We start from the raw sequence: 12974 nt of genomic DNA on the forward strand, positions 1-12974 counted from the left end.
ACAAAATAATAACATCAAATTCATACATAAATTATTAATAATAATAATGTGATGAAGGGGGAACAAATATAAAGAAAAAAGAAAATAGTTACTCAAAACTGGAAGTTAGACTGATGAATTGATAGTTGATCCCAACCACCCAAGAAGCATAATCCCTTCTAAGTAGGTGGCGTGTCCTATTGGACACCATCACTCATCGAGCACTTCTCGAATCCCGACATGTGTCAGACACTTCCAATTTCCAAACATGAGCCCTTCTATTTTTCAGAACTTTTAACAGCGAACTTGAGACTATACTCAATCTCCTAAAGGGCTAAGGAAATTGTATTTTGGTTTCCATTCCAAGAGTTCATTTATTTAACCTAACTCAAGCTCTGAAAAGGAAAACATATTTTCTAAAATGAACATTTTCTGAAAACAAATTTTCTAAAATGAAAAACAAAAAACATATTTTTACATTTCCACATTTTTCAGAAAATGAAAACTCTTAAATTGTAACCAAACACAGACGATGATGAGTGCAATCAATTAAATGTTAACACAGCACAGGACAGTGTCACTTTGACTCCAGCAAGTTCAAAATGCTAAAGAGAAAAATAATTTTGGAAGCATGAATCAATCACATGCATAAAAGATTTAAAGGGACATTACCATATCTGGAAGCTTCTGGAGCTATCTTTTGCAGATAAACCAAAGGATCTTCAAACTCCTCTTTACTTGGACAGTAAACAGGACACTCGGGAATTTTTTCAGTCCATTCAAGATCATTTAAGTCAAACTTAGCAACCTTGCGCTTTGAAAAGGCATCCTTCCCATCTGTAGCACCTCCAGATTGAGAAAATGTATCCGCATTACCATGTAATCTCACACCACATGATGCCGAAGCTCTTAAAGCATCTCCTCCACTTCTAGTCATCATGTTAGTGACACATACAGTGTTGGTCAAATTCTCACGTTTAATACGCTGAAGCCTTTTACGCTTCAGAAATTCTAATTTGGCCTCTCGAGACATACAAACCCTACCTTCCACCTGACAAAAATAAACATTAAAAAAAAAAACTCAGATCAGAAAATTAGATTTGAAAGAGATACGACCGTATAAAATTTATTTCAGCATGCCTAATTTAATAACTTCCAAAAAACATATCAACTCAATATTGATCGGAAGAAATGGATCAAAGCAGCTTCACTATGCTATGCGACTGCAGCAACACTTCATCATACTAAAGCCAAACAGATACCATATGAAGGTAGCATTACAATTAAAAAGCCAGCGATGAAGTCATTGGACTGTAGGGAATGACAGAATTAGAAGAATAGATCAAAATGCTCCCAATAGTTTCATACAGAAAACTTGAGAAGAAATCCCCATCAGAGACTTCAGATTGATTCATAGACTTCAACAACAATATATTTTAAATCACCAACAAACAAGTGAGAAATTTGATTTTACAAGAAAAATATACATTTTTGCAATCATTTGCATCAGACATATTCCTCTTTCTTTTTTTTTTCCCCAACAGCTGTGGCTGTTCTAGCACTGTTGTCAACATTGTTTCAGCAATAAATTCAGTTGCAAGTGGCAACAAGATGACAACAAAAAATATGCCAAAATTCACCAGATAGGTGGCCTCCTTTATATACCCAAGCACTTAACATTGTACAAGATATGCATAGACACTTGGGAATAACCAAAGTTTGCTCAACATGTCACTGATTGCAGCTTGACTTATTATTAATCATAACGCAATTTCCATGGACAAGGAAAAGAAACGGAATTCAATTAGCTTGTCCATGGCTTTTATGCAAGCTTTTGTTTGTGTTTTTTTTGTCTTTAGTAAATTTATTCAATTATTTGTCAATTTTTTTTGTTCTTTCTAGTAAGCTTCTAACAAAATCACTAAAGACACCCACCCCCCTGGGGAAAAAGAAAAAGGGAGAGAGAGACTGATTTTCTACCTAAAGTCTGCCTAGTCACAGAATCAGAGTCGGAGCAATGACCCAATCACAGTGCAATCATATCAGGAGGCTGTCAATATCTAGTAGTGAACAATCAACATAGCAACAAAATTTTTTTTCTTTCTGCTAGCAAATCCAGTAAACTAATTGATATGCACTGTTTAACGCCCAAGTCATTGTTTTTAAAGCTTCCATTTATTTTTAATAAATTTTATAACACGTAAAGACAGAATTTAATTTAATTACTCTTAATGAATATCATACTACATATTATATTAGTATAAATTAATTCATATACCATAGCCAAATTGAGGCATTATAGATTTAAATACATCTAGCCCAACATGTTTGTTATAATGCAATGAATAACTTGATATCCTTCTAGAAGACTTGATAGAGGCATCCCGTTTTGAGATAATTTGGTATCCTTCTAGAAGACTTGCCAAAGGGTGCCACTTATCATTGCTTGGTTATGCAACAAGGACGAAGTACAAAGAAACCACTATATATAGTTACTCTTAACATTATTGACAAAAAAGTTAACATGCCACATATATGTTGGTTTCAAAGAGTTTATATGACAAAACATAAAACCCACAACACAAAGTTCCATATTCACTTTGCTTGGTTTGAGTTTTCTAAAAACACTTTTCAGAAAATTTTAAGCTATTTGGTAGAGCTTTTGAAATTTAATTCTACCCATTAGTTTGAGTGTGTTGTTTGGTTATAGTTTTAGAAAAATAATTTCACACCCACTTTTTAAAATATTTTTCAAAACACTCACTTTTCAATATTATATGTCACATCACTCAATTCAAACTCTTTCTAAAATTCATAACCAAACAAATTTTTCACACTCAAATCATAATTCCAAAACTCACAAATTCAAAATACAACTCTATTCTCAAATCATAATTCTAAAGCTCTACCAAACGCAACCTTACTTTCTGGTTTTTCGTATTTTTTTGTTTTTACTAAATTTTTTTAATATTTTAAGTAATTTTTTAAAATTTTTAGACACACCTAACATAAATACACTTAAAAAGTATAATTTTTGTGGAAAAAATCCTTAAAAAATTTACTAAATACCAAAAATACAAAACAAATACGAAAATTCAATACATTGTTCATATTTTTGTGTATTTATTAATTTTTTAAAATATTTTTTCACAAATATTTTACTTTTTAGACACATCTAAGTAAGATGCATATAGAAAAGTAGAAAAAATACTTAAAATTTTAAAAATATTCACTAAAAACAAAAAAACATGAAAAACAAAAAATTCAATTTTCAAAAAACTTACATATGTTTAGTTTGAATTTGTAGAGTGATTTTGGGAAAAAATTTCTAAAAAATTTGTTTGGTTTGTAAATTTTTCAAAACAATTTCCAAAATCACTCTCTCTCTTACCTATCAATCAATCACTTTTTCTCTCTCCTCTCTTCTTCTCAATCACTTTTTCTCTCACACACATCTACTCAATTATAACAAAATATCAAATCATTCCAAACTCCCAAACTCTAAAACTACTTTCAAAATACACAACCAAACAAACTAAAAAAATTTCTAAACTCTCTCCCCAAAACAATTTTTAGAAACTCCTCTCTCAAAACCAAACCAAACATACCAATCCTTCCTATTTTCCCCGCCACATTACAGTGTATTTGGTCCCTTTTTTTAACTTATTCCAATTTTTATAAGAAGATTGGATTTATTGCACCCCTCTCCACCTTTCCCTCCTACCAAACAAAGGAAATTTCTCTTTACCTACCCCCTTTTCCTTCCTCAGTCTTTCCTACCAAATGAAGCATACGATGCCTGTAAACTAATTAACTAGCAAACTTAAACCCATTTAATGGATTTTCCTTTATAGCAGACCAGAGATAGAAAAAAATAACAGCTTCAAATGATGTCTACCAAAAAACTGAGTACACATGGGCATGGTTACACAATGAATTAACCATTAAGTTAGAGTCAGAAACTATTATCTGTGTTTTCTAGATAAAACTGGAGTTTTCCAATTGACCACTTCAACTTCTTACATATCAGTGCTTCAGTATAGCTCTAGGAAAATGGATCCAAATTGCACACATATTGTCAAGAAAGTCAAAAATTTTGATCTACCACACACATTTATATTGAAAGCTGACAGTATGTTTTCTCTTTTATTTAATTTTCTTTTTCTTTTTTTCTTTCTAAAGGTGAAGGGCAGCTGAGGTTATTACAGACAATTAAAACCAAATTGAATTTTAATGGAAAAATCAACGTGATAAATGAGGGTCAATCCACTGCCGATACCCAAATCCAAAATCACACCCTTGCCCAAAAACCCAAAAAATAAAATATAAAAATAAAAGGATGACCAGACAGTAGATAGGCCTGGATTGAACCCACTGGCTCTGTTTACTTGAAGATGCAAGCAGTTCCATACTTTCCTTGGTTCCTACCAAATATATTTATATTTAAATCTATAACAACAAAAATTAGAACCAAAAAATTAAAATCTGAAGGAAAAAAAAATCTCCAACGAAATTAAAAACTAAGACTTACTCCCACCCCCACCCAAACCCCCCCCCCCCCCCCCAAAAAAAAAAAAGGGGGAAATTACTTTTCAGTGATATTTCTATAAAATTATTACATATTCATGAAAAATTCATGATTTTAATTATTAATATTTATAAAATTTACCACTTGTGATTATTTTTCTAAACATCCACTGAAAAGTAATTTCCCCAAAAAAAAAAAAAAATCCCATTCAAAGATCAGAAAAAATTTCTCAAATCCAAAATCTGTTAAATGCATTGATGAAATCATCAAGTTCAACCGTGAAAAATACTCAAAATCATATTAAAGTACAGATATCTATACAAATACAAATCCATATATATATATAGAGAGAGAGAGAGAGAGCATTGAGGAAATAAAAAAATCAGCGACAAAATCAGAAACAATGTTCAGAATCCAAACGCTCGAAACGAAGATAATGCATCAACAGTGAACTGAATCACTTACCATTTCATTCCGAAGTCTTTCTCTGGATGTCTCCGTCTTCTTGAACCAAAAAAAAAAAAAAAGCGCAAACAGCACCAACCGTATCCAACCGCCGAGAACCAAACCCTAGGGCAAAGTGTCGGCCATGAACGATCCCAAACAAGCCTCCACGCTCACCACATTCTCACGAACCACTGCGAAACTCGAGGATCGGACCGATTCCACCAACCAAGTCACCAACTCGGCTCAACACAAAACCAAAACGAATCAATGACAAAGACGGAGACAATGATTTCTCGGAATTCGTTCGCCGGCGAACGAGCGGTCACCGGCGGCGAAGGGAGTGATGTATGCGAGAGGAGAGAGAGAAAAGGTTTTTAGAGAGAGACAGGGAAGAGAAAGAATGGCTTGAGAAACCCAAAAAAGAAGAAACAGAAGATAATTTATAGTTTTATAGCAGCAAAAACTATTTTTTGTAATTTTTTTATTTGTTTTTAGAAATTAATTAATTAATTCGATTGTAAATTGATAGGAGTAGTTTAGTAAATGTTTAAGTAAAGCCTAGGAAAGTGTGAATGAAAGTGGTGGTTGTTAGGTTGGTTCAACCAAACGCCTTGCCGCCCTAAAAGCGCGTTTCGTTTCTGGAAAATTATACTTGCGCAATATACTTATCTTTTTATATCTTTTTTTTTAATTTTATTCATATGTAAAATTATTTTTAAAGATAAAAATTAAATATATTTAATTATTTCTTTACGCCTAATATACTTCAATTTCTATTTTTTCTTTCTTTTTTATTTTTTCTTCTCTATTATGCATCTCCTTTTAAAAACTTAGAATCATAATATTTTAATTATAAAAAGAAAATTAAAAAAAAGAGTAATAGACGAAGAAATTGTAATGAAAGACTAGCAAAAAAGTGAAATTGTGAGTTTTTCGTCCAGTGCCTCTGATAGTAAATAATTGGATGCACTTTCATCACCCATGTGCTAATGGATGAGAGAAAGCGTATACTATCAGTATTGATTAATTTCATACGCTTTTTAGTCTTGATATAGTAACTACCGAAACTATCAATATAAATGGTGTAGGAGTGGGTTCAAGAAAGGAGTTGGAAAATTCGAAGATCTTCAAAGATCCTTGAAGAACAACTTCGAATTCTCTAGAATATGATGAGAGGCTTAGATTCTTCAATAATCTCAACTTAGGAACACAACAACAAAGGAGATGATGGAGATAAGAGATTGGGTGAAGAAGAAGGCAAAATGGCTAGAGAATAGAATAATGGCAAGGCTCTCCCATTGATCTCCCACTTTCACTCTCAAGGTTGATAATGGAGAAGGGAAATTAGTTCTTTCCCAAGAGTTAAAAAATCTCCAAAATCCATCCCTTGTAAAGCTATGGGTGGGTGCTATTTATAGGCACCTCATGATGTAGGATGGAGCCCATGTGCAAGGCACATGGGGGATATTCTCTCTAACCACCTTGTCCGAGGAGGTGACCTCTCCGAGGAGGTGACTTCTCCGAGGATGAGAAAACCCCGAAGAGGAGATCACTCTCTCGGCGAACCCTTCTTCTTAGCCACACCTAACTAATGATCCCCAATCATCCCAAAGGGTCAGGGGTAGTCCCAGAGGACGTCCTGCCGCAAAATATTGCCGAGTCTCATGGACCCCCCGGGATCGTGCCACCTCGACCCGGGTATAGGCTAGTTTAACCGAAGAGTGAATTTGTCTCCACTCACCGTCCTCGGGATCGGGTCCTTTGTTCGAACTCCATTACGCCCATGGTTCTGGTGCGTAGATCCCGGAAAGCTCCGAGCCCGCAAGTGTTCTGGGACTCATTAACGGAGCGACTTCTAGATTGCGTCTGAATCCGTTCGAAGCCAAGTACTTCGAATCTCTAGATTCGTGGATCCGAATCCTTTCGAGTCCGAGTGCCTCGGATCTCTAGGCTTGCTTAATACCCTTTCGAGTCCGGGCCTGAGTAAGTCTCTAGGTTCATGGATCCGAACCCTTTCGAGGCTTAGAGCGATTCAATCCGTTTGATGGCGATAAATCTGGGCCCACTGATTCTTGGACTTGTGATAAATTCGAGCCCACTAATCTTGGGCTATTGGGCCTAAATAATTTAGTGGGCTCAAATTAGCCCCTCTTACATTTGCCCCTTGCGTGTATGAGAAATTGTAAATTTCTCAGACATGCATACTGTCATTTCTTCGACCCTGTTTCGCATCACGTTCCCCAAAAAAAAAAAAAAAACATTTTGTCACGACAGTGCCTATGGATAAAGTTGATGACGCACTTCAATTTACAGAAAAAATTGACAAGCAAGAAATTTATTTTTTTGTACTATATATTTTTTTTTTTTTTTTTTTTTACATCTCAATATATATATATATATATATATTTCATTCCAAGCAAAAAAATAAAGCACACCGACCATCATTTTTTATTTTAGAAGGATAAGGCCCATTATTTGTATATATATATCCTTAGGTCATTTGAGTAACCTATCAGGGTCACATCTTTTTCTTATTTAAGGATGAGGACAAAACCTAATCAATGTAGCCTCTATTTTCTTCTTTGTTACACAGCGGCGCTCTGTTTCTCTACACAGAGGGACGCAGCTATTTTATTCTTCTTCAAGCAGCTTTCCTTCTTCTTCTTCAAGCAGCTCTGCCTCGGGTTTGCTCACTGCCGACTGCTGCAACTCTGCTGCTGACCCACTGTCTTCAACTGTGATCTGGCCAACGCCGACCACGTCGCCCTTTCAACGCGGCGTCGGTCTGCCCAGCTACCCCGTCACTTGCACACCGTCTGCTGCCGCTGTCAGCCACAGCCTAGGGACGCAGTGACTCAGCCATATCCGTCGTGGCCTTGCTTGTGTTGACCCTATACATGCTGCTCGCGTCTTGCGCTGCTGATTTACTCAACGGAGCGCTGTCAGCTCGCGCGTGCCTTGTTCGCACCGCGGCTTTGCCTTGCTCCTCTACTCCAAGCACTGTCATCACTCGACGCCGTCGTCACTGCTGCGTCTCTGCCCTCCATCGTGTCGTTGCGGACCTGTCCTGGTTGTTCTTGGACCCAAGCCAGCTCTTCATTTTGACGAGCTTTGGTCTTCATTTGAGAAACTTCATTCTTCTTTATCACTTCGGATCTCTTTAACTGGCTCTGATTATGTACATCTTGAAACCCTTACTTGAGATTTGGCACTTTTATTGATGGACTGGATATAGATAAGTCTTCAAAACTGGGCTGTTGAATTTCACTGTTGATTTTGCAAGATAAAAACACACCATGACATTGCACACCTCCTGATATTTATAACTTGAGCCCGTGGCTTGATAATTTTGATACAAATAGAACTATTGAAAAATATTGAGCATTCACCGGTTGTCTCATGTGAATTTATTCATCGTCATCCTCATGAATATTGGAATAGTTACTGTTGAACTCTTGTTGCTAAATCTTGAACTCATGTTGACAAATCTAACATAAATAGAATATTTGATGCTTGCATTGAAATATTGATGTCCAGGGTAGAGATGTGATAGGAATGATGTCATGCTTGATGCCTTGCGCCAAGACCAAACCAGCCTACCATCGGCCTCTCTTTGCTGAAACTCTTTCTCCGGCTTCGACGGTCCAATGCAAACCACACACGTTCGCCCTCTCAACGCAACGTGTGTGGTTGCTGACTCTTCTATGGTATCAGCGTTGCTTCCGGCTTCAACTTGTCTGACGCCGACCACGCACGTTCGCCCACTCAATGCAACGTGTGTGGTCTTGCCAAGCCTAGCTCAGTCCTGTTGATTGTAGTCTATAAAACCTTTCTGATTTCAACTTGAATTTCCAACATCGGCTTCGGATTTCACCCCTCTAACAGTCCCAAATTTGTGAGTATGAAATTCGGCTCCAAGAATAGTAAAACCCGATATTGAGCTTTATATACTTGATGAATGAATTTCCGATATCCAAATTCGGTGAATGTTTCGCTTGGAAGAATAAACTGATGTAACAAAGCATAAGACCATATATTGTTATGTGTTGATCTTGTGGACACTTGAGGAAATAAAATGTTGATGCCAAAATTTTGTGTGACCATTGTAGTTTTACGTCGGCTTGAGAGGAACCAGCCCGGAGAGACAAAAACTTGATTGTTGCATTTTCATGAACTTGCTCAGAGTAATAAAATTGTTGTAGCTTAAATAGATAATTATTATTTGTTGATGTTGTCCCATTCTGATAATGCCTGAATCATGATCTGAAATTGATATTGTTTGTCTCATTTGTGGGCTTTGCTATTTCAGGCAAATGAATTCTTGATTGAAATCCACGACCTCGGGGCCCTTGGAACCCGCACTAATGAGAGCAAGGGCTGTTCCTTGGAGGTCCGAACAAAAGCAAGATTGTCCCTCGGGAGTCCGAAGGTAGCACACACCCTACTTTGGCAAGAAAGATTCCTCTGGAAGATAACCGAGTCTACCAAGCTTGCACCAACAGTAGTAAAGATTGTCTCTCAGAAGTTCGAGTGAAAACAAGGCTGTCCCCCAGAAGTCCGAGCAGAAACGAGGCTGTCCCTCGGAAGGCTCTCCCTCAGAAGTCCGAGCAGAAACAAGGCTGTCTCTCGGAAGTCCGAGTGGATGTGCACTTCTACTTCGGCAGCTAATGGAAGCAAAGGCTATCCCTCGAGAGTTCGAGTAAGAGTCCACTCTACTTTGAAAAGAAAGATCCTCGGAGCTCGTATTGATGAAATCAAGGGCTGTTCTTCGGACCCGCACTAATAAGAGCAAGAGTTGTCCCTCGAAAGGCTCTCCCTCAGAAGTCCGAGCAGAAACAAGGCTGTCTCTCGGAAGTCCGAGTGGATGCACACTTCTACTTCGGCAGCTAATGGAAGCAAAGGCTATTCCTCAAAGCTCGCACTGGCGGAAGCGAGATCTGTTCTTCGAAAGTCTGAGGCGGAGAACACACTCTACTTTAGCAAGAAAGATCCTCAAAGCTTACATTGATGGAAGCAATAGCTGCTCTTCGGAGGTCTGAGTGGGATTATACTTCTACTACGTCAAGAAAGGTCTCTTCAGGTTGGTAACCGAGTCTACTATTCCCCTTTCTTCTTCGAGGGGCAGTAAAAAATTGAAAACTGTTTCAAGCAACATAACACAATGAAGATATACAATGTAGAGAAAATAACTTCTAATGGAGATACATAATATAGAGGAAATAAATTTCTTCATAACATAAGAAAGATAGAACTTCTTGGACAATGTAGTAAATGCAAACTGTAAATGTCATAGATAGACTTCTTCCACGGAATGTTGAAATTTGCCCCTAGAGTTGCAAGATCATTTGGAAAACTTTCACCAGCTGCTCGGGTTGTGGCCATCATGCACCATCATAGCCATGTCTTTGGATCTTTCTGTACAGACTGATATCCACATCTCCGCAAGACTTTTCATGGATCTGTTGTAGTCGGAAGCTCGCTTCTTGTTGGCCAACACACCGGGCTAGGAATCCGGTACCTCCTCGGAAGTAAAGTTCACCTTGAATAATTGTGAATTGGGCAAGCTTGGCCATAGTCAGTTTTCTAACTTTGCTTCTGAGTTGTTCGAGGACTTCTCCTCTCCAGTCCTCCGGAAGGTCTTTGTCTTCGGGTATTATTGAAGGTTCCGTTCTCTTCTTGATAACAATTGTTGCCTCTTCCTCTGGAATGTCAACTCTTGCCCCTAATGTTGAGAGGGCATCTGAAAACTTGTTGTCGGAGCGAGGCACATGCTCTATTTCGACCTTCTGAAATTTGTCAAGAAGCCTTTGGATTGCTGTTCGATATGTGGCCAAGGCAGGTTCCTTTAAGACGAATTGTCCTGAAACTTGCTTCACTATCAGCTTTGAGTCCCTCCGGATCCGAATCTGATGTGCTAAGAAGTAATGTCTGAGCTTTTGGGCGGTAAATACCCAAGCTAAGCAATGTCTCTCTATCGGAGTATATTGGACTTCTGCTCCTCGAATCTTCTGGCTGATGTAATACACCGGACGTTCTGCTCCATCTACATCTTGGACCAATAATGCCCCTACGGACTTGGGGGTTGAAGTTAAGTACAACATTAGAGGCACCCCGGGCTGCGGGGCTATCATGGTCTGAGGCGAGGTCAAGGCTGCCTTGATTCTCTCGAAGGCCTTTTGGTGCTCCTGGTTCCACTCGAACTTGGCATCTCCTTTTAATAAAGAGCCGAAAGGTGCAGAGATCTCTGCCAGTGCTGGGATAAACCTCCGAATATAAGACACCTTCCCGAGGAACTTCTTTAACTCCTTCTGAGAATGTGGGGGAGGCATTGCTTTGATAGACTTGACCTTGTCTTCATCTGCCTCGATACCATGCCTATGTACAAGAAACCCGAGGAACTTCCCGGCCGTCACCCCGAAAGCACATTTGAGAGGATTCATCCTCATTTTGAATTTCTGGCACCTCTTGAATACCTTCTCAAGGTCTCGGAGATGGTCTTCTTCTTTCTTGGATTTCACCACTAGATCATCAACATAATCTTTCATCTCATGATGGATCATGTCATGAAAGATTGCAGTCATAGCCCTTTGGTAAGTTGCACCGGCATTCTTGAGTCCGAAAGGCATGACTGTATAGAAGAAGTTTCCGAGAGGTGTTCTAAAAGCAGTCTTTTCTGCGTCCTCTTCAGCCATCTTAATCTGATTGTATCCACTGAATCCATCCATGAATAAGAACATCTGGTGTCCCGAGGTAGTATCCACGAGGGTGTCGATGTGAGGAAGAGGGAATTCATCCTTCGGGCAAGATTTGTTCAAATCTCGAAAGTCTACACATACTCTGATTTGGCCATTCTTCTTCTTTACTGGCACGATGTTTGCTAACCACGTGGGGTACTGTATTGGCCGGATGAAACCAGCCTGTTGAAGTTTTTCAATCTCCTCCTTAATCTTCTCTTCGAGATCTGGATGATATTTTCGAGCAGCTTGCTTAATTGGCTTGGAGTTTGGGAACACATCAAGATAGTGGGAGACTAGGTCAGGATCTAGTCCAGGTATTTCCTTATATGACCAAGCAAACACATCTGAGTATCGGCTTATCAACTTTAACAACTGTTCCCGCTTCTCTAGGCTAAGGCTCGAACTTACGAATACCGGCCTCGGTGCATCTTGTCCATCACTCAGATCTATTTCAATAAGTTGTTCGGGCTGAGGCTTCGGCCCATCTTGCATGCATTCTGGAGCCACTTCAGGCTTTATTACTATATCATTGTCAGGAGGCTCTTCTTTTGACTCGGAGTCGGTGACTGAAGAAACCGACTCCCCGCACCTTCATAAATAGTACACCATCTTGCCTCCTTCTCGAACTTTCATCACCTTCCGAGGAATAGGCGGACTTTCTGGTCTAGACATTGCCCGCTTACTCGACTCGGCCATTAGCTCCTTGTCATCTTTGATATCCTCCCAACGAGGAATTTTGACCCCTCGAGGCTTAGAGGTGGTGGGAACTTCTTCGACAGCCAGTTCGGTGAAGTAAATGGCATCAGAATAATGAGCTTCATGGATCTCGAAAGGCCTTTCTGTAGCCTGAATTGTCACCGTCTTCTTTCCCCATTTAGCCTTAACACACTGATGATAACTCGATGGTACAGCCCCATATCTATGCATCCAGGTCCTCCCTAGAATGATGTGATAATTTGCCTCAGAATCGATAATATGGAACTTGGTGGCCGAGCAAATCTCTCCAACGGCTAAATCAACTGTTACGCATCCGATAGTAACTCTCCTTTCTCCACCGAAGCCAGTGATGACTATCGGCTGCTTCACAATGCGTTCTTCAGAGATTCCGGCCTTTTCTAGAGTAGCGCGAGTCATAATGTTGATAGAGGCTCCACTATCTAGAAAGGCCCTTTTAAACTCAACTCCGTTAATAAAAGCAGTCACATAAAGCGGGCGATTGTGAGAAAAAGGATACTTCCGATCAGCCTCGGAGAAAGTAATGGCACTAGATTGCTCTTTTGCCT

At 38.9% G+C, this 12974-nt stretch overlaps 1 protein-coding gene and 1 long non-coding RNA gene across 5 annotated transcripts in view; one reads left to right on the forward strand and one right to left on the reverse strand.

Moving 5' to 3' along the window:
* Positions 1-5594, reverse strand: part of LOC114270288 (lysine-specific demethylase JMJ13) — a 13410-nt gene extending 7816 nt beyond the window's left edge. For all 4 annotated transcript variants that reach the window (XM_082895884.1, XM_082895885.1, XM_028211737.2 and 1 more), the window contains exons 1-2: positions 4973-5594; positions 652-1030 (exon numbers count right to left, since the gene is read on the reverse strand). In XM_082895884.1, the coding sequence (XP_082752010.1) occupies positions 652-1030; positions 4973-4975 (382 nt within the window). In that variant the 5' untranslated portion in view covers positions 4976-5594. The remainder of the gene's footprint in view (positions 1-651; positions 1031-4972) is intronic.
* A 2829-nt stretch (positions 5595-8423) lies between these two features.
* On the forward strand, positions 8424-9644 carry LOC145803292 (uncharacterized). Its single transcript, XR_014345404.1, has 3 exons — positions 8424-8849; positions 9064-9138; positions 9264-9644. It is a non-coding gene; the product is annotated as an uncharacterized LOC145803292 (long non-coding RNA).
* The last annotated feature ends 3330 nt before the right edge of the window (positions 9645-12974 follow it).

This window comes from Camellia sinensis, chromosome 11 (genome assembly GCF_055761805.1).
Source record: "Camellia sinensis isolate YWXY chromosome 11, ASM5576180v1, whole genome shotgun sequence".
NCBI classification, from domain to species: Eukaryota; Viridiplantae; Streptophyta; class Magnoliopsida; order Ericales; family Theaceae; genus Camellia; species Camellia sinensis.